The sequence below is a fragment of the Pelophylax lessonae genome, assembly GCF_965119305.1.
Source record: "Pelophylax lessonae genome assembly, chromosome: 5".
NCBI lineage: Eukaryota > Metazoa > Chordata > Amphibia > Anura > Ranidae > Pelophylax > Pelophylax lessonae.
Genome location: NC_138772.1, coordinates 216,444,750 through 216,467,631, shown reverse-complemented (window position 1 = coordinate 216,467,631; position 22,882 = coordinate 216,444,750). Strand labels below are relative to the sequence as shown.

Sequence of the window (22,882 nt, the reverse complement as noted above, 5' to 3'; positions counted from 1 at the left end):
TTCAGCCAGGAAAATCAACCTGAGCAGATTAAAGCAGAACGTTACCGATACCAACTTGTTAAACAGTATGTGCTATAAATTGCTGGAGGCTGCCATTTTGCTGAAGCCCAGAGCAGCAGTAAATCTTTAGGCTGTCAGCGGATTGGCGTCTACATTTTTAGCATAGTGCCAAAAAAAAGAGAATAACTGATCATGTGAAGAGCAGGGTAAGCAAGTGCATTACTGGATTTTAAACAATATAGGCACTTATTTTTAATGTTTTACATAGCTATACCTGCAAATGAAATTATGAAATGATCGAACAGGACTTTCTCTTAAGCCATGCTTCAAACATTGTGGTCAGTCTAACACAGTGGACATGCTTACAGAAATAGAGAGTACATGGTGACCTCATCAGCAAATTGCTGTTTCTTTAACTGCAGTGTAGTCTATAGAGGGGTTCACTGCATGGATGTGCTGTCTGGCAGCACTGCTCGACCAGATTTACAAATTATTTGACAGCTAATAACTTGTAAATTTCAATTGTAAATTCAGCTCTTTGTGTAGGTTTTAGCATATTAAAAGTTTATGCCCAGCTAGTTTTTTGTTAGCATAGAAATATCTCCATTGACCGTTTTTTTTTCTAATTTTAAAAAGCTTTTCATGTCTTCTCAAATTGTTTTAGATTTTTTACAGATCAGAATACACTAATTGCCTTTAAAATAAAGTTTGAATATCAGATTAACATTCACCTTTCATATATAATTAATTGAATCTCCTATTAGTAGGGGGTATATTTAAGATTATATACAAACAATGGTCTGCGTCTGACAAGCTATAATGTTTGATCCAGTCATTCACTACTGCCTTTTGCTTTTTCCTACCCCAATTTTTTTATCTTTCCAATTAACTGTCTCCTGTAGATCATACACCTCCCTGGTGAGTGTGTCTACTTTCTGCTGAAAACGCTGATTTTCCTGCAATCAAAATTCACAAGAAATAGGGAAAGAAATAGGGAAAGAAATAGAAAAAACACACAGAAAAAAAGAAAATCTCCAAAGTGGAACAACAAATAAACTAAAAGTAAGCATTTTAAGGTTAAAGAAAAGGCAGTGGATTTAAAACTATACTTAAAAATATTAACAATCATTTGTGTTGAATTTATAAGGGACTATGTAAAGGCCATGGTTACAATACAATGTACCTAAAATTTTATTTTCAGCTGATAAAAGGGGATATTGCGCAGTTTCTCCCTTTATACATACCTCTATCAATTCATCTCTTTGGCGAATACCTTCTTTAAGTTCATCTAACTTATGTTGTAGAATACTGCATGCATGCTTTTGTCTTTCTAATTCCTGCATTGGATAGAAACAACAGTTTAGTAACAATCTTTTGTGGACATAGTTTAGCAACAATTTTTTGTGTTCCTAGTTTAAGAGCCTTCATTAGCAGCATATAGTTACCCCAACCCAAAAATTAGGATGATTGACACCTGTAAATACAATGTATAGTACAGGACAAAGGCTGAAAAATCATAGACTTTGGGTTATAGGCTGGTACCTTCAGGTGATTGGACACTGCAAAGCTCTGCTGGACACATCCCCCTGGACTTTCCCCTATAACCATACCCCACTCTATGAGTCCTGTTTTGTAGCAAGCAATGCAGAGTAACTTAGGAATAGAAGGGAAGTTGGCCAGTGTCCTGTACTGTACGCCAATATATGTAACTTACAGGCAATTTAAAATTTCCTTATCCTATTCATACAGTGCATAACAGTGGCTGGATATTCAAAGACTCTGGAATGACCCCCCAAGGCAACAACAAGGCAAACAGGACTGTGCTAGTAGGACCAACGGTAACAGGGGATCATCAGACCCAACACTGAGTGCTGATGTCAGAATCTTGCAGCCAAAAGCTGGATCCACAGAAGCTTGGCTATCTACCTGGTAGAACTCAGGGATTGTATGAACTGGAGACAAAGAAAATTCAGCTTTCTTATAGAAGCCGGAGCTTTTAAATAGACTGACCGTTCCGAAAACACCCAGACAATGAAGAGCAATCTCTTTGTAGGTGCTTAGGAGTAAAGCACAAGAGTGAAGGGTTAGGTCTTTGTTAGGAAGTTGGATATCACATAAACAATTCAAATCTAAAGAAAGTGCTAGGTGTTGTAAGGGAGTTCTAATCTGAGAAGCATACAGAATAAAGATTTTTACAAGGGAAAATAAAAATGGATTTTTGTAAAATCTTACCGTAAAATCCTTTTCTCTTAGCTCATTGACAGACGTAGTCCTCGGTGATACACCACCTTCGGGTTATGTTGCCTCCACAGGAGCAGGACTAGACAGGAAATTAAAAAGCTCTGGCCACACCCTAGGGGCAGTCCCAGAGGGTATATCCTCTCTCTCTCTGCCTCAGCAAATCAGTTATGTGAAAAAGCAGTCTTTAGAGATTTTAACCCAACCCAACTCAAAAACAGAGGGGCGGGACTACGTCTGTCAATGAGCTAAGAGAAAAGGATTTTACGGTAAGATTTTACAAAAATCCATTTTTCTCTAGCGCTCATTGACAGACGTAGTCCTCGGTGATACACCACCTTCGGGACGTCCCAGAGCAGTATCACAAATGAGGGGTGGGAAAATGGAAATCAAATCCCAATCTAGAAGGCCCAACCGGTGCCAACTAGAAGTTTACAATGCTCATCCTTAATGATGAGACTCAACAAAAAAGAGAAATTTTTTTTTTTTTTTTTTTTCAAACAGAAAAAAACCCTCGAGGTAGACCACCGGTCTCCTCAAATTGCGGCCTGCAAAACCTTGCGGCCAAATGAGGCATCCGCCGATGCCGTCACATCAATTTTATAGAATTTTGTAAAGGTATGTACCGACGACCAGGTGGCCGCCTTACATACCTGGACCACTGACGCCTAATGGCGAAAGGCCCAGGAAGTACTGAGCGCTCGAGTGGAGTGCGCCCTAACAGGGAACGGAGGACTCTGACCCTTAATAGAATAAGCCTGTACCACCGTTTGTCTAATCCATTTGGCAATGGTCGCGGCAGATGCAGGCAAACCCTTTCTGGGGCCATCCGTGATCACAAAAAGTGAATCCGTCTTACGGAATGATTCCGTAGCTTTCAGGTATACCCTGATTGCCCGAACCACATCTAAGGAATGCAACGCATGTTCCCGATGATGCTTGGGCTGAGAACACAAGGAAGGTAGTACAATATCTTCATTCAGATGAAAATCTGAAACCACCTTAGGAAGAAAAGATGGCTTAGGATGAAGTACTACCTTATCCCTATGAATCACTAGGTATGGGGACTGGCCTGATAATGCAGCCAGTTCTGACACCCTGCGAGCAGAAGTAATAGCCACCAAGAAGGCCACCTTCTGGGATAAAGTAAGCAAGGGAATCTCCCTGATGTTTTCAAAGGGAGGTTTCTGTAGAACCGACAAAACCAAATTAAGATCCCAGGGCGGTAAGGGCGCGCGGACTGGAGGAGCCAGGTGCCGCACCCCCTGGATGAAATTCCGCACCAAGGACTTGGTAGCTAAAGGTTTCTGAAAGAAGATTGCTAATGCTGAAACTTGACCCTTGATGGTGCTCAAGGCTAGCTTCTGCTCAACCCCTTGTTGCAAAAAGGCCAATATTCGAGTCACCGAATAGGTACGTGGAGGAAATCCTAAAGATTCGCACCACGCAATATAAGTCTTCCATGTGTGATAATAGACCTTGCTGGAAGTCGCTTTCCTTGCTTTAATAAGGGTAGGAATGACTGAAGTAGACAAACCTCTGTCCTTCAGTACTTGGGTCTCAATGGCCAGGCCATTAAACCCAGCGACTGTAAAGCATGATGGTAAATTGGTCCTTGAGACCACAGACACTCCCTGAGACGAAGTTCCCACGGAGCGTCTGCGACTAGCATGTCCAAGTCGGCCAGGCCGGCTTGAGGAGGCCAGCCTAGAATTTCTAGGACCACTGGCGCTGATAGAATCTGAACCAGGCATCCCTAGAGGTATCTGGCCCCGACCATCCGAGAAAGTCTGGTCGTTTTCTGTTCCCACACATTTATCAGATACCTGATTGTTAACAGGAAGGGTGATCTTTTCTGGTTGAACCTCAGGGACCGAAGTCACCCGACTAGAGGCTACTTGGCCTATCTGGTCAACCAGATCCGATTCCTGTGAGGTATAGGGACTAATCTTAGGAAAAGGTAAAGGAAAAGATCTATTCAGGGAACGGTAACTACCGCTTCCTATAGTACTTAAATGTTGGAAGTAAGAATCGCACCGGTCGTAGTGGTCGAAGCTTGATCTAATGTCCTGAATACCGGTGAAAACGTCCCCCCACCCTGAAACCGGGTGGGGGCGCACCTTCAGGCTGTGTACTCCTTTGCTTCGGGTTTAGCTGGGTTGGTCCTCTGCTTGTCCGACCAGCCCTTCTTGAACCCTCCTGGAGGAGTCTTGCCTTTCCCGCTAGTACCAGCCGGGCGCCCTTTATGGGCGGTAAAGAAAGGTCCTCACTTGTTGCGAGGTCCCTTAGCTTTAGCAGCCTGTGGCAAAAAAGTGCTCTTGCCCCCAGTGGCATCCTTGATGATTTCATCTAGGTTGGCCCCAAATAGACGATTCCCCTGAAAAGGGAGATTTGTCAAGGTCTTTTTGGAACCTAGGTCAGCTGACCAGCATTTTAACCACAGCACACGTCTGAGGATCACCGCTGACATAGATGCATGCCCTAATAAGGGAGTAGTGTCCAAGGCTGCATCACAGATAAACTGTAGCCCTTGTATAATCTGTTCCATCAAATCAGATGTCTCCTGGGGAATATCTTTTCCCCTAAGGTCTTGGCGTACCATTTTCGCCCATTCCGTAAGTGTCTGGGAAACTAGACCAATAACAATTACTGGTCTAAATGCTGACCCTATCAGAGAGAAGATGGTGCGGGACTCTGCTTCCATCTTTCGATCCACCGGATCCTTAAAGGACGAAGTGTCCTCCACTGGGATAACCGTGGCTTTATTCAGCCTGGAAATAGGTGGATCCACCACTGGTGGTACCGTCCATTTCTTAATGATGGATTCCTCAAACGGATAGCGTCTAGCAATACGCTTGGAAATAGTAAAGGTACGTTTAGAATGCTCCCATTCTCCTTTAATCTGATTACCGAAACATTTGGGTACAGGAAAAACCTTCACCGTTTTGATGGGCTTATTAGTACCAAAAGGAATCTCTGTTTCAGTTGCCTCTGCCGGTAAAGCCTCAAGTTTTAAGGTTTCCTGCACTGCCACAACTAGTGCATCCACCAATGCTTCTTCCTGAATTATAGCAGGAGAAGAAGCGTCCTCCTCACTGTCTGAGGGGGCTTTACCTGGGATAACAGCCTTTGCAGAGGAACCTGCAACTGCAGTGACCATCTCTGAATCAGAGTCAGAGGTGTCAGATAGTATAGGGGTAGGCGGAGGTCGCTTCCTTGACCCCCGTCCCTGACAGGCCGCCTCCACCCGAGCCACCATAGACTCAAAAATTGCTGTAACTGACTCTACACTCTGTGCACCGGCGGGTCCCGTGGCCCCCTCGAGGGAAACAGGTGGGGGAATATGTGTGGCAGGGTCCATGATAATTCCAGTCACTTCCTGGATAATATAATTCAAAAATAAAAAACTTTTTTTTTTTTTTTTCAGACCCCCAGCGCCACAAAAAGCCCCTTAGTGTTACCTGCTAGGGATCCCTATCGATCGAGAGAGAGAGAGAGAGAGAGATAGACCCCCAGGCTCACCAATTGATGCTCAGAGTTTAACTGCAACAGGTTACAGCGCTGTCTTGACAAACAGGAAGTCTTTTGGCTGGCTGCCCAGGAAGAAAGGAGGCGGCTCCGCCCCTCTGCACGCCTTCCGGCGCCTCCCCTAGCTCCACGAGGTGTTTGGATCACCTCAAACATGGCCGCCCCCATGCTGGAGACACGAGGCTACGCCAAAATGGCGGCTCGTGCGATCCAGCAAAAAAAATGGCGGCGGCCTGTACTGAATAGCGGTGTGCTGCAGGGCACACAACACTCTCTCTGCATGGGGATTTGGCGTGGTTGGCGGTACCGGCCCTGGCGGACCGCATGGCCATTCGGGAGGCCTGCTAATAGCTGGAGATCTGATTAGGAAGGCAGTCTACATGTCCGTGGCTTCTGACTGGTAGGTAGCTTATTCTTATCACCGTAAGATTCCCAGAATGCCACAGATTATAATCTTTTTAACATGTATACAATTAGATTGTTAGCTCCCAAACCAAGCCTCCTGGCTTTTTGCACATAAAATCACACTCAAAGTAGGAGGATCTGTGTCATTTATAGGATAGAGAGGGACTCTATCTTACCATACAGAGAGGGGCCCGCGTTCACCACAAGACCCGTCAGGGGAAAAGGGGGAACATACTACTCACCATACCGGAACCAGGCGGGCACCAACTCCTGACAGTACCCCTCTCCACCGGGGCGGGAGGGCTGTCGACCGATATGGACGCCGTGACTCATGGTCTTTGGCGTTTCAGCGAGACGTTTAACTCGCGGGGTCAGTCCTTTAATGGGACTTTGTCACGGCCGACCCAGCGCGGAGCTATGGCCTGCACGCGCTCGTAGGCTGAACTGGGGTGACCACCGGATCTCAACATCCAGCCCGTCGCCCAGTTCAGCTTTCTTGCTTGAAGATCTCACAGGAACACTGGAGAAAAAAAAAACTGTCTAAAAAATCCTTTAAGAAAAAAATCTTGCCAGGACCTAAGATCCCAGCAAGGTATCTAGGTCCTTACTCCTAACTAGACAGAAAATAACTGATTTGCTGAGGCAGAGAGAGAGAGGATATACCCTCTGGGACTGCCCCTAGGGTGTGGCCAGAGCTTTTTAATTTCCTGTCTAGTCCTGCTCCTGTGGAGGCAACATAACCCGAAGGTGGTGTATCACCGAGGACTACGTCTGTCAATGAGCGCTAGAGAAAGACATGTTCTTTGGAATAAAATTGGACAGAGCAAAATGTGTCCCTTAAGAGTATGTAAGGCCAACGTCTGGTCAAGTCCAGATTGTAGGAAGGCCAGAATGCGAGAAACAGAAAATTCTGGGATTGAAATGCCTTGTGTTTACACCAGGCAAAGAAGGATTTCCAGGTATGATAGTACATTTTTCTGGAAGTGGCTTTTTTGGATTGGAGTACTGTGGGAATGACAGAACCCGAAACACCCTCAGGACCTAGGTTTCAACAGCCATACCATTAAAGCCAGTGATTGAGACAGGGTGGAACAAAGGGCACTGAGATAGAATATCTTGTCCCTTTGGAAGAGGGCAGGGAATGTCTCCTATAAGTTTGAGCATGTCTGTATACTAGGTTCTTCTGGGAAAATTTGGTGCAATGAGAATTACTAGTTTCTCCCTAGCTCTATTTTGCAGAGCAGCCGAAAAAGAATTCAAAATGGAAGAAAGCAATAAATGAACTGGAATGTGGTCCAAGGAATTAGCAGAGCATCGAGTGCCAGTACTAGAGGATCCTTAGTCCTGGTTTCAAACAGGAATAACTTCTTCTAGTAGCTGGAGGCCAGGATGTTCACGTTTGGATTTCCCCCTTTTTTGACACAAGATATTAAACAAGTCAGAATGAAGGGCCCATTCCCCTCGGCCCAGGCAATGATGGCTGAGGTAATTCACCTTCCAATTGTCCATTCTTGGGATGTGAGCAGCAGAGAGAACTAGACTGTGTTTTCCGTCTAAAAGATTATCACACTTACTTTTATTAAGGCTTCCTAAATCCTGGTACCCACCTTGGTGGTTGATTTATTCAATTGATTGATCAGATTGTACTCTGAACCAGGTGACCCTGAAGAAGGGGAGAGGGATCCAGTGATTCGGAGATGGCTATATTGCTCTGAGATCCACAATGTTGATAGGGAGTTTGGCTTTCTTGGATGACCATGTTTCCTGAACTGTGAGAGGTTGGAACACTTCTTTCCAGCCTGTGAGCCATGCCCCATTCACAGTGTGCATAGTTCTGGAGGGTTCTTCAGGGTCTAGGTTCTAAAAGGATGGACTATGGCCTTATATAGCACCCTGTGGCATGATGAGCACAAACCATCTATTGTCACCAATTTCATTTATTGTATACTGTATATGCTGACAGTTCTATTTTGTAAAAAAAAATGTGCTACTGAACAATGTTTTCTTGTTTCTCAAAATAAAAAAGATTGACACAGAAAATATAAAACAGGGAGGAGTTAATTGAAGAATCCAAAGTATAAAAATAAACTAGTGAAGCAAATGATTTCTCTGTAAAAGGTAAAAGACCATCCAACTTGGGACACTAGTAAACAGGGGCAGACACACACTGGGGCATGTCCACCAAAGCATTGCCAGTGTCCAATCACGAAGGTACCAGCCTATATAACCCAAGGTATATGAATATTCAGCCTGTGTCCTGTACGATTAAGATAGAATAATTTTTGGCTTTATAAAAAATTGAGTTCTTTCTCTTAAGTGCACTAAGCTATAACACCTAATCCAAACTAATATTGTATTTGTCTTATTTCAGCACTGTAAATTGTAATTGGCCATTAAGGATTGCACTAACATTTTACAACATGAACTCTTTATTGAATAAGGTTGTTCAATGCGAGTGCTCATGATTGATCTGACGGGCGAGAGACACCTGTTCCAGTAACAACTAGGAGGGTCATTTCCCTCACCTTGGATATTCACTCTCAATTCCTCTTGTGTCTCCGGGACAGGAAGTAAACACATAATTTATAGATATACTTTAACCCTTTTGCTGACAGGCACTTTTAGATTTGTGTGGCCAGACCATTTTTTGCAATTTTTCATTTTCTTTTTCAGCTTTCAGAGTTTAAGCATTTCTCTGTGGAGATAGGAGAACCTTCCAGAAGAACAGCAATCTCTGCAGCAACCAATCAGGCCTGTATGGTACAGTGGCCAGACAGAAGCCACTCTTCAGTAAAATAGATGCAACAGCCAGCTTGGCGTTTGCCAAAGGCACCTGAAGGACAAACAAAATTCTCTGGTCTGATGAAACAAAGCTTAAACTCTTTGGCCCAAATGGCAAGCGTCACGTCTGGAGGAAACCAGGCACCGCTCAACAGGCCAATATCATCCCTACAGAGAAGCATGGTGGTGGAAGCATCATGTTATGGGGATGTTTTTCAGCGGCAGGTACTGGGAAACTAGTCAGGATTGAGGAAAAGATGAATGCAGCAATGTATAGAGACATCCTTGATGAAAACCTGGACCTCAGACTGGGGCGAAGGTTCATCTTGCAACAGGACAATGACCCTGAGCACACAGCCAAGATAACAAAGGAGTGGCTATGAGACAACTCTGTGAACGTCCTTGAGTGGCCCAGCCAGAGTCCAGATTTTAACCAGATTAAACATTTCTAGAGTGATCTAAAAATGGCTTTGCACCAACGCTCCCCATCCAAACCTGATGGAGCTTGAGAGGTCCTGCAAAGAAGAAGGGGAGAAACTGCCCAAAAATAAGTGTGCCAAACTTGTAGCATCATACTCAAAAATATTTGAGGCTGTAATTGGTGCCAAAAGGTGCTTCAACAAAGTATTGAGGTGGTAAAAATTCTTATGTACATGTGATTTCTTTTTTGTTATTGTTTTAATAAATTTGCCAAGATTTCAAACAAACTTCATTGTCATTATGGGGTATTGTCTGAACAAAATGTGGAAAAAGTGAAGTGCTGTGAATACTTTGATGCACTGTAGTTTCCTGCTTTCCCACTGCAGTGCTTGGCGCTGCACCCACAGCACGGGTGTCATCACACAGACTTACCTGAACAGAAATGACATTACCTGAATATCTATGTGTACATTAAATTCTAGTCATCAGAGATCCTTTTAAACTAACCACTAACGTAAAGTTATGCACTTGGGGGCTAAGAATATGCATGCATCATACATGCTAGGGGGGAGTAGAACTGGGGGAATCCATAGCGGAGAAGAATCTGGTTGTTCTGGTAGATCCTAAGCTTAATAATAGCATGCAAGGCCAAGCTGCAGTTTCCAAAGCAAGCAAAGTAATTTCTTGTATTAACAGAGGAATGGACTCCAGAGAGAAAGATATTTTGCCCCTGTACAAATCAATAGTAAGACCTCATCTGGAATATGCAGTTCAGTTTTCGGCCCAAGTTCTCAAAAAGGATATCTGGGAACAGGAGAAAGCGCAGAGAAGGGCAACCAAACTGATAAGGGGCATGAAGGAGCTTAGCTAGGAGGATAGATTAGAGGAACTGAATTTATTCTCTCTTGAGTAGTGGAGATTATGGGGTGGGGGGGGTTATATCAACATGTATAAATACATAAGGGGTCCATATAATGAACTTGGTGTTGTTATTAACTTTAAGGTCAACACAGAGGACAAGGGGGCACTCTCTACGTTTAGAGGAAAACAGATTTAGTCTCCAAATACGGAAAGTTTTCATCACTAGAAGAGCTGTGAAAATGTGGAATAGACTCCATCCAGAGGTGGTTCTGCCTAGATTATTAGATTGCTTTAAAAAAGGCCTGGATTCTTTCCTAAGTGTACATAATATATGCGGGTACTAATATTTATAGGTAAAGATGATCCAGGGAATATCCAATTGCCTCTCGGGGGATCAGGAAGGATTTTTTTCTCCTGCTGTAGCAAATTGGATCATGATTTGCTGGGGTTTTTTCGCCTTCCTCTGGATCAACTGCGGGTATAGGATTGTGTATATGGGATTGTATGGTTGGGTTTTTAAATTTTTTTGTTGGTTTAGCTAGATGGACTTTCGTCTTTTTTCAACCTGACTATGTAACCACTGGAGAAAAACATGCTTTTACAATACCTTTGTCTTGTCTTCATTTTCTCTATGATATTCTGCCATCTGTTCCTCCATTTCCTCAATGACATCTTTTAATGTGTCCACTTGGTACACAAGATTGCTTTTTTCATTATCAAGCTGTGCATTGGATACCATAGCCTTCTTGTATTTGTCCTCCACTTCTGCTAAGGAATCCTGTAGAAATGAGCAATGTAAACATAACAATAAGCAAACTGCATAGTAGCATGAATGGGAGTGATGCAATTCCATTAATCAGGGTGTGCATTAGCATCTCTGTGAAGTAATCAGCTTCCTAATATTGGCTATTGGCATACTGAGTTAAATATAGGGGCATGCAGAGGTTATTTCAAGCAAAAGAACAGGTGGAATTTGTTTTAGTACATTTTGGAGGGAAACATGTCTTTGGTAATTATTTAGCTAATAAAAAAAAAAATAATGTATATATATTATATATACAAACACACATATATAGGTAGTCACAGATGCACAACAGTAAGCCAAAATCTCCATAAATATATAATTTTTTTTTTTAGAATGTGAACTGAAACTGACAACAACTATATATCTAAAGTGGTTCCAAAGACAGGTTTTTTTAATCTAAATGCAATCTATGAATTAAGATTAAAAAAACCCTCAGCAGCCCGCCTCAGCCCCTCCATACTTACCTGAGCTCCATCGCCATCCAGGGAGAACTTTGGATGCCCGGGACACTCCCTCTTGATTGGCTGAGACACAATAGTGGGTGCCATTGGATCCCACTGCTGTCAAAGTCAGTGAGCCAATTAAGAGAGAGAGGGTGGGGGCAATCCGTGGCTCCGTGTCTGAATGGACACACTGAGCAGTGACTCAGCTCGGTTGCCCCCACAGCAAGCTGCATGCTGTGGTGGCACTCACAGGAGGAAGGGGCCTGGAGCGCCTGTGAGGGACCTGAGAAGAAGGATCCGGGCCACTCTGTGCAAACCCACTATACACAACAGGTAAATATGACATGTTTGTTATTTTTAACTAAAAAAAAAAAAAAGAGAGAGACTAATCTTACTAACTCTTTCTCTCATAATAAATCTTTTGTTCAAAGATCTTGGTCACTTGGATGTGGCTCCGGTATTCTTAGAGCAGAGGTACATTTCATTGACCACCAGCAAACATTTTGTATGATGATTAAAAAAAAGTAAGTTAGGTTTAGAAATACCAAAACTCATGGATGTTTTTAATCCCTAAAGCTGGTCATACAGATTTTTTTTGACCACCCAAAAAAGAAAAAAAAAAACAAAAAAAAACAAAAAAAAAAACAGATTCTTCCATCCATGCTGAACAACATAGACAGATAAATCTCCCACACACATATAATATTAATATTCTGACACCTGGCTGTCAAAATAGCAAGCAGTGCCTGTGTCAGATTGGATGCAGGTAATGTTCAACCAACAATTTTCTGTCCAATAACTTTAATTTTTCAGTTGAAAGATGTCTGCAGTCAGGTGCTGTCATGGCCCTCCATTGAGCGAATTTCAACCGGTTCATCAGGAAATGCCTGAAATTTCCTCCATGTATGGCCAGCTTTAGCTACTTATTCCTTAACTAAACAAATAATGCAAATAATGCTAAATATGAATACACTTTATGAAAATCTGCCAGTGTATTATGTCTGTTCTTCCAAAGAAGCATTTTAAAAGTAACACTGTGCTATTAAGACCACAGTCTAGGACAGTGTTTCTCAACTTTTTTTCAGTCAAGGCAAATTTTCAGCAAATCTCGAGGCACCCCATTCAAAAATGTAAAACAATGCAATAGTTTTACATAACACAGCAACAACCACATGTATGACACCCAATTTGATTTATTTTTCCAAAGACCCCTTTGCACACTGGTACTGACTAGTACTCCAACATTTTTCCTCTCCCTCAGTTTCCCTCCATCATTCAGCTAAGGTGACCCGAGTACTGAAGGAGAGAGGTCAGGAAGGGAAAGAAAGGTTGCTGTGCAGGCACCCGACGTCCTGCTTATAAACTGATGACATTATTGTTAGGATGCCAGCAGCTGGTGCACAATGAAAATCTGTGACTTTGTGTAACTAAAGGGAAGGCTTGATCCGCCAGATGGCTTGTATACAATTTTTAGGCATTTAAAAAGGCATCCCTTAAGAAACCTGAAGGGCAGAAAAAGGCTGGTCTATGACTGAATCAAGCATCCCTTAAATTCAGTGCACAGCCTTTACTAATAGCACTCATGTACCACTTATCTACTCAGATTGCATAACAAATACATACAGTGAGGGTAAAAAAGTATTTGATCCCCTGATATGACAAATAAATCATCAGTCTATAATTTTAATGGTAGGTTTTATTTAAAGGAATTGTAAAGAAAGTAGGTTTTTTATCTTAATGCATTGTATACATTAGGATAAAAAGCCTTCTGTGTGTAGCAGCACCCCATAATACTAACCTGAGCCCCATCTCTGTCCCGCAATGTCCACGCGTAGCTCGGCTGCCTGGGCTCTCCTTCCTGTTTGACTGAGATACAGCAGTGGCGCCATTGGCTCCCGCGACTATCAAAGTCAATTAGTCAATCAGGAGAGAGAGGGGGTGGGGCCTAACGACAGCTCTGTATCTGGACACACATAGCTGTAGCATGGCTCAGGTGGCCCGATAGCAAGCTGCTTGGTGTGGGGACACTCAACAGGAGGAAGAGGCCAGGAGCTCCAGCCAGGGAACCGAGAAGAGGAGGATCTGAGCTGCTTTGTGCAAAACTACTGCACAGGGCAGATAAGTAGGTTTATTTATTTTTTCCTTTTTTAAAATGAGACTTTACAATCACTTTTATTTTAACAGTGAGAGACAGAACAAAAAATATCCAGAAAAATCACTTTTCAAAAAAAGTTCAAAATTGATTTGCATTTTAAGTAAATAGTAAATAAGAAATTCGATCCCCTATCAATCAGCAAGATTTCTGGCTCCCAGGTGTCTTCTATACAGGTAATGAGGGAGTGCTTCTATTCTCAGCTTGCTACCTGTATAAAAGACACCTGTCCACAGAAGCAATTAATCATTTAGATTCCAATCTTGCCACCATGGCCATGACCAAAGAGGTCAGGGTCAAGATTGTAGACCTACACAAGGCTGTAATGGACTACAAGACCATCGCCAAGCAGCTTGGTGAGAGGGTGACAACAGTTTGTGTGATTCGCAAATGAAAGAAACACAAAATAACTGTCAATCTCCCTCGATCTGGGGCTTCATGCAAGATCTCACTACGTGGAGTTTCAATGATCATGAGAACGGTAAGGAATTATCCAAGAACTACACAGGAGAATCTTCTCAATGAGCTCAAGGTAGCTGGGACCATAGTCACCAACAATTGGTATCAAACTACCCCGTGAAGGACTGAAATCATGCAGCGCCCACAAGGTCCCCCTACTCAAGAAAGCACATGTTCAGGCTTGTGTGAAGTTTGCTAATGAACACCTGAATGATTCAGAGAACTGGGTGAAAGTGTCGGCAGAGGAGACCAAAATAAAGCTCTTTGGAATAAACTCAACTTGCCGTGTTTGGAGGAGGAGGAATGCTGCCTATGACCCCATGAACACCATCCCCACCGTCAAAACATGGAGGTGAAAACATTATGCTTTGGGGGTGTTTTTTGCTAAGGTTACAACTTCACTGCATCAAAGGGACGATGGATGGGGCCATGTTCCATCAAATCTTGGATGAGAAGCTCCTTTCCTCAGCCAGGGCATTAAAAATGGGTCATGGATGGGTATTCCAGCATGACAATGACCCAAAACACATGGCCAAGGCAACAAAGGAGTGGCTCAAGAAGCAGCACATTAAGGTCCTGGAGCACCCTAGTCTGCAGTCCTTCATCCCTCATGAAATGTGTGCAAATCTGGGGGCCAACTATAAGAAACGTCTCTGTGATTTCCAACAAGTATTAAGTCATGTTTTGTGAAGGGATCAAATACTGATTTCACTCACTAAAATGCAAATCAACTAATAACTTTTTTGAACTGCGTTTTTCTGGATATTTATGCTATTGTGTCTCTCACTGTTAAAAAAAAAAAAAAAAACACCTACCATTAAAATTATAGACTGATCATTTGTCAGTGGGCAAACGTACAAAATCAGCAGGGGATCAAATACTTTTTTCCCCTCACAGTAAACAGAACTATATTTCTAAAGTAAGACCCCTTTCACACATGCTGTCTGTTTGTCCGTTTTTCATCCATCCGTTGACGGATGAAAAATGGACATCAATGTATCTCTATGTAAAAAGCGGATGACAACGGATGATGATCAGTTAACATCCGTTTTCATCCGCTTCCGTCAATGTCCGTTTTTTTGAACGGATGTATGCCCTATTTTTCATCTGTCAAAAAAACGGATGGGACGAAAAAACGGACGACAACGGATAAAAAACGGATGACAACGGATGAAAAACGGATGAAAAAACGGATGACAAAGGTTGAAAAAATGGATGACCACGGATGAAAAACAGATGACCACGGATGAACAACGGATGAAAAACGGATGACAACGGATGAAAAACAGATGACAACTGACGAGAAACGTATGAAAAACGTATGAAAACGGATACATTTTGACGTGACTGAACTAATGAACTGAACGAACCGTATGTGTGAAAGGGGCCTAAAAGTATTGTTTATAAATGGTTTTAGTACAGAAGCATGAGTCACATCACAGAAAAAAATGCTTTCAGCAAAGTAAGGGAACAACAGATGCATGATGCATAGTGTACATGATGGGAGGTGTGATGTGTTGTAAGTAAATCATTGCACAATTTACTCTTTTTTTTTTTGTTTTATAACTTTATAAAGAGTCAAAAAAGCATGCACTTCAGCACGTTTAGACGTGCTGTGGCGAATTGCGGTGCAAAAAATGTTGCATTATTTTTTTTAGGTGCCCTGTGCCTCTATGCAGCGTTATGGTGTGAATGGGGCCCAAAGAAAACAATGGTTTTCTATGCGTCCATGCATTAAGCCTGTATTACTATATGCAGATCAGCTCAGCTCAACTGATAAGGTGCGAATGAGCCCTAAGGCCTATTCTTTATTTTACAGTTAAAGAGGCAACTAGTATAGATATTTAAGCTAAATTATGTGGCATGGTTTTCACTGTGGGTGCTAGTCATTTTGTTTAAATAAGTAAGTGTATAGTAGTCATGCTTGAACATGCATGAACATTCTTTAACGAGCAATGATTGTTTTATACCTTTTTAACAAAATCTCATAACTGTTTAAATGCGTTTCTTTTCAACAACTATGATGTATAATGTTACTTAAATTGACAACGCCTACTGTTTCATAATACAAACTACGTAAAATTAACAAATGTGCAATCAACTTGAACTAGAATAGTCCAATCAGTTTAGCAAGCGCACATTCCAAGCCTCTGAGCACTCTGTGAATTACTTCCTGGGTATTGTAACTGAAAAGTAGTTTCATTTGAAGAGTAACAGGATTAAAACACCATAAACGCTTTCTAGTATGTGAGACTATCACACTTCAGTACACTAAATATATCATTAGTTTTCCCTTTTCGCACTCCAGCAAGAATCTGTTCACATAGCATACATAACTGAAAAGCCACAGTGTTTATAAAGTACATACAGTTTAAATTCATTTCAGCACTCTTTAATATAGCTGTATCATATACACACACCTACAAAGACTTTCTATTCTGCTTGAAGTAACAAAACACGTAGGTTAAAAGTACAATATAGAAATATAAAATAGTAATGCGCATGCGTTAAACCAGGTTCATGTATTACAAGTTAGTTAGCCCTGAGCAGACTGTTAGGGAGCAAAATATATCATTGTCTCCATACTAGCAGTGCAGCATGCATGCTTTGGAATGGGCAGTAAATGGAACCCTGATACCTTTAGTTCTTTTAGTCCCTGCATGTATCTCCCTTCTACATCTTGAATCTGGTCCTTAAGATCATATATATCCTGCAGGAAATAGGTAACGAACCATGCTATCAAAATGTGTACACAACTTATCAATGAAGCAAAATGACTGTTGCAAGCATGCAAGATATAACAATATGACAATTATGTTAAAACATTCTATTCAAACTATTCTCCAAAAAAAAAAAAAAAAAAATGCTAATAATCTGATATTTAAAACAGGTCATAAGTAAACCTATTTCCAATAACAAGTGGTAAATAAAATGCAGGCACCTAGAGATGCCTGCATGCATTTGGTATATGTTCATAAGTACCGTGAATTGCAGAACAAACGTCATCAAATTTCTACTTCTCATGTCCCCCTTCCTTCCTGCACTTCATATTGGTCAGTGAGGCTGACCTGTTCAGTTAAGGGCCAACAGGGAGAGGTAAGAGAGGGGCTAGCCAGTACTTCGCTATACCAGACAATTAGTAATACGGGTTATTAGAGTGTAATGGGTTTGGTCTCCTGGGGGAAAGAAAAGGGTGACACTTACAAACTAGTGAGTCCCTGACCAAGAATGAGTATGTAGCTAGTGGAGTGTGAAAATCCCAAACTCCCATACTTGCTCCAGGTCAGTGACTTACTTTATAATGAAGCCATTATCAGGAAAACCACCCCAGCTGGTAAGTTTGGCTTGGCTGATTTTGGCTTCAATTTTTACGGTATCTAAATCTGCTAGTCCATCCAGCACTCCCTATCCCAGGCTGACAATGCTACTGTTCAACGGTGCCCCCTGTGCTCCTTCATCCAGAGTGGAGGCACTCTAATACAGGCGTGTTACTGGCCAGATCACCAGGTGAAAACAGATGGAAAAAGCGTAAAAAATGAGTACTAATGCAGCCACCACATAGAACGATTAGTAAGCTGCAGTATATAATATATTTGGTGGTGGGTTTAATACCATTTTAAGAGCAAGTTCTGGTCAAGTCCTAATTATAGGAAGACCATATGTGAAGCACAGAGGAATCTCTTGGATTGAAGTGTCTGTGTTCACACTAGGCAAAGGAGTTTTTTTCCCTTTTACAATGATAGATCTTTCTAGATCTTTTTGATTTTTAGCAAGGTAGGAATGACAGACTCAGACTATGGAGCTGGAGAAGAAGCCTGGCCTTTTGGAACCCTTGACTGAGATGGCTGTATTGAAGCTGTTAGTTTTTTTGAGAAACAGTGACATAGTTGCAGAAAAATCATCCTTTGTCAGGTAGGCCGCTTGTTGAGTTTGGATCCTTATCCAGTGCAAGGGAAGCATCGTTACACTAAGGTTGAGCGCTGTGAGGCAGAGCAAAAGTTTGCCTGCATTTATGTCATAGCTCCTTTTCGCCTGACATGGCTGTGGGAAAGGATAATCCCCTGTGAGGTACTCATGGGGTAGGGTGTGGAAAATAGGGTAAGTGTGTCCATAAGGAGTATGCAGCAACCCACATGCACACTGTAGCAAAGTCCTCTTGACAAAAGGTGGGAAGAAGCGCCTGAGTACATTTTAGCTCTAGGCTTAAGTGCTGGTAACCTGTTCAACTTGTGGTCATCCACCTGAAACTAAGCTCTGATTGGTTGAGTTTTAGCGTCAATTTGAAAAGTTTAAACTGCAAAGTGAATGCATTCCAAACATAGCCCCAGTTTTACAGTAGCGGTTGGAGAAACAGGGTGATCCTGTCTTGCCTATGACACTGGTCTCTGAATATGGTCAAGGCTTTGCCCGTTACAGTGGGCACACCCTCTTTTTCAGGGTCTGGGTTCAATAAGGATGTACCAGGCGTTGCCTGTCAAGTGTCAAGGCAGGAGCCTAAGCAGGATCCAGTTTCCAAAGCAACATGCAGGTCCTCCCCCCAGCATGGAGTCCTAGGTACGGTTCTCAAGGTTTTACAGAGGTTGCACTGATCCAGATGCCCTGCTTATATTGTTGTATTAAAAGACCGTGAAAAGTTGATTCAAACATCTAAGGATTTAATAAACTAGTGCAGCTTAGAGTGCTTTCTCCATAAGGGAGAAAAGATCTATGATCTTAGGACACTAGCAAAAATGATAGTACTCAGAGTATTGGTTTTTGATACACTGAGAGCAGATTACCTTTTTTTATTGTCTTAAAAATTCAAAAGATGGTCATATTTTAGAAAGATACCCAGGCTGCTATGATGTTAATAGTTATATTTGTCAAAGCTGAACAATCCCTATGAGTTACATGATTTTCAGGCATAGCAGAAAGTAGATAACTATTATTTGCAGTCACTATCCCACTGGGGAATATTTCTCTTAATTTGTGTCCTAGCAATGGTGGTCACAGAGCCAGAATAATTTTGACTAATCACTAAATACTCTCATTGTTTCCTTCAATAAAAGGGACCTGCAAGGTCTCCAAACAATGGTATTTACATGTGTCATGAATTAATTCTTCTAAAGTATAGGTGCCACTTCACATTTTTAGGTTTTTATTATCTTATGCATTACTACTAAGATGTCTGGCTATACAGTGCCTTGCAAAAGTATTCAGCCCCCTTGAACTTTGCAACCTTTTGCTACATTTCAGGATTTAAACAAAGATCTAAAACTGTAATTTTTTTGTGAAGAATCAACAAGTGGGACACAATCATGAAGTGGAACGAAATTTATTGGATATTTCAAACTTTGTTAAATAAAAAACTGAAAAATTGGGCGTGCAAAATTATACAGCCCCTTTACTTTCAGTGCAGCAAACTCTCTCCAGAAGTTCAGTGAGGATCTCGGAATGATCCAATGTTGACCTAAATGACTAATGATGATAAATAGAATCCACCTGTGTGTAATCAAGTCTCCGTATAAATGCACCTGCACTGTGATAGTCTCAGAGGTCCGTTTAAAGCGCAGAGAGCATCATGAAGAACAAGGAACACACCAGGCAGGTCCGAGATAATGTTGTGGAGAAGTTTAAAGCTGGATTTGGATACAAAAAGATTTCCCAAGCTTTAAACATCCCAAGGAGCACTGTGCAAGCGATAATATTGAAATGGAAGGATTATCAGACCACTGCAAATCTACGAAGACCTGGCCGTCCCTCTAAACTTTCAGCGATGCAGCCAAGAGGCCCATGATCACTCTGGATGAACTGCAGAGATCTACAGCTGAGGTGGGAGACTCTGTCCATAGGCAACAATCAGTCGTATACTGCACAAATCTGGCCTTTATGGAAGAGTGGCAAGAAGAAAGCCATTTCTTAAAGATATCCATAAAAAGTGTTGTTTAAAGTTTGCCACAAGACACCTGGGAGACACACCAAACATGTGGAAGAAGGTGCTCTGGTCAGATGAAACCAAAATCAAACTGTTTGGCAACAATGCAAAACGTTATGTTTGGCGTAAAAGCAACACAGCTCATCACCCTGAACACACCATCCCCACTGTCAAAAATGGTGGTGGGAACATCATGGTTTGGGCCTGCTTTTCTTCAGCAGGGACAGGGAAGATGGTTAAAATTGATGGGAAGATGGATGAAGCCAAATACAGGACCATTCTGGAAGAAAACCTGATGGAGTCTGCAAAAGACCTGAGACTGGGACGGAGATTTGTCTTACAACAAGACAATGATCCAAAACATAAAGCAAAATCTACAATGGAATAGTTTACAAATAAACATATCCAGGTGTTAGAATGGCCAAGTCAAAGTCCAGACCTGAATCCAATCGAGAATCTGTGGAAAGAACTGAAAACGGCTGTTCAAAAATGCTCTCCATCCAACCTCACTGAGCTCGAGCTGTTTTTCAAGGAGGAATGGGCAAAAATTTCAGTCTCTCGATGTGCAAAACTGATAGAGACATACCCCAAGCGACTTACAGCTGTAATCACAGCAAAAGGTGGTGCTACAAAGTATTAACTTAAGGGGGCTGAATAATTTTGCACGCCCAATTTTTCAGTTTTTTGTTAAAAAAGTTTGAAATATCCAATAAATTTCATTCCACTTCATGATTGTGTACCACTTGTTGTTGATTCTTCACAAAAAATTACAGTTTTATATCTTTATGTTTGAAGCCTGAAATGTGGCAAAAGGTCGCAACGTTCAAGGGGGCCGAATACTTTCGCAAGGCACTGTATAACTAAAAGTGCCCATAGAGACAATAGAATTTCTAACTGCACACCTTGTAAATTTAGCATTCAGAACTAGCCGCTAACTGGGATCAGATGGAATTGATTTTTCCAGCTAAATGGTTATACTGCCCCTAGAAAATGTTGGCAATAGCATACAGGTTCTCTGTTCTTTTATTGTGAGTGTGCTCAGCATTAAGGGAGGTGTAAGAAGTTCCTGTCATTTTTTAAACGTAGCTAGGTCAGGAGCACATGACCTGTTGCCAGGGGGAGGTTGCAGTAATAATGCATTTTAGAGCATGAAAACACACGTATCATGCATTTTCAAGTCTTTCAATTGCCTTCTACGAACCTCTATACATCATCAATGTATAAAAAAAATTGTACCGGAAGTATTTTCCATGAAGTGCTGCTTCTCCCACTTACTTTCTTGACTTGAGCTTCCGTTCATGTCAGGCCAATCTGAAATGCGATTTGACACGTCAAATAGCATGCCATATCGGAGCCTATTGCCAGCAACGGCACCGTCACCACCGCACTGATTTATAAAAGTAGTTTTGAAGGCCTTTTACCACTTGTTATGGATATGTAAATACTTTAAAGGGTTTGTAACCCTATATTATGCCTTGCTGCCAGCCCCTCTTTCAAGCTCCTATCCTGCACTAAGTGTTAGTAAGAAACTAAGCATCTAAATACCTTTTTGTGAAGTATCTACAGGCAGGACACATGACTTCTGGCCACTCTGCTACTACTATCAAGGGCTACAGCAGGAGGAGCCTAGCTCTCCCTCTGACTTCAGCTGGGAGTCACGTGACCTCCGAGCTAACCGCTCGGCTCCTCCCACTGTAGCCCAGGATTGTTTTATCAGAGCGGCCGGGAGTCATATGACCGGCCTGAAGCTACTTAAAAAAAAAAGTATTTACAGGCATCGTTTCTTACAAACACTTATACAGTGCAAGATGGGACCTTAAAAGAGGGGCTGGCAGTGACATTTTACTTTTTTAATTAACAGCAGTGGAGGGGGGGGAGACTCCCAAGCTGACAGGCAGGGGGGGGGGGGAGACTCCCGAGCTGACAGGCAGGGAGGGGGAGAGCAGAGAGGAGACACAGCTGATGATGGAGGCAAGCAGGCTGACCACGGTAGTCAGGGCTCAGCAGCCATGATTATCCTGGTCAGCACACAGAGGGGGACATAGGAAGTGGCAGTATTAGCCAGGTTTTTTACAGTTTCCAGAGGGGCAGGTAAGACAGCACAAGAACTGTGCTGTTAAACCTGCTATAAGGAAACAGGATCTCCATTTGTTTTTTTTTGTTTTTTTGGGTAACCATTTAACCACTTGCCGACCAACGCACGACTATCTACGGCGGCGGTCAGCCCCTCACAGGCAAAGTGACGTAGGTCTACGTCGCTCGCCTGTGAGGGTTTAGGGAGCGAGCGCGCGCCGCCGGAGGCGCGCTCCCGCTCCCGCGTGGTCACGGACCCCCCCGCGCGTGTGACCGGCGGACCCGATCGCCGCCGGCCACTCTGCGATCGGCGGGGGAGAGGGAGAAAGTCAGGCAGCTTGTGTAAACAAGCTGCCTGTCATTCTCCTCTCTGTATGAGAGCTGATCACATGGATCTACTATGTAGATCCATTGATCACTCTGCATACAGTTGAAGCCACAGCCAATCACAGTTAGAATCACGCCCCTAGGGACACACACAGCCCCTCCCTCTCAAATAAAGTTAACCCCTTCACTACCAGTGTATTTTTACAGTAACAGTGCATATATATAGCACTGATTACTGTAGAAATGTCACTGGTAACCCCAAAAGTGTCAAAAATGTCAGTCAAGGGTCCGATCTTTCCGCCGCAATGTCGCAGTACCGCAAAAAAAATCGCAGATCGCCGCCATTACGCGTTAAAAAAAAAAACAACAAAAATGACAAAAATCTTTCCCTTTGTTAGTAAACGCAATAACTTTTGCGCAAACCAATCAAAATACGCTTTTTGCGATTTTTTTTACCAAACATAGGTAGCATAAAA

The 22,882-nt window shown here is 42.4% G+C and overlaps 1 protein-coding gene across 11 annotated transcripts in view; it reads right to left on the bottom strand.

The window, feature by feature from the left end:
- LRRFIP2 (LRR binding FLII interacting protein 2) overlaps window positions 1–22,882 on the bottom strand; it is a 156,470-nt gene that overhangs the window by 43,999 nt on the left and 89,589 nt on the right. For 4 of the 11 annotated variants that reach the window (XM_082257337.1, XM_082257339.1, XM_082257342.1 and 1 more), the window contains 3 exons: window positions 16,731–16,802; window positions 10,841–11,011; window positions 1,245–1,337 (listed from right to left, as the gene is read on the bottom strand). In XM_082257337.1, the coding sequence (XP_082113463.1) occupies window positions 1,245–1,337; window positions 10,841–11,011; window positions 16,731–16,802 (336 nt within the window). Of the gene's footprint in view, window positions 1–863; window positions 957–1,244; window positions 1,338–10,840; window positions 11,012–16,730; window positions 16,803–22,882 lie in introns of all 11 variants that reach the window. The other 7 variants (XM_082257338.1, XM_082257343.1, XM_082257335.1 and 4 more) reach the window with 3 other exon arrangements.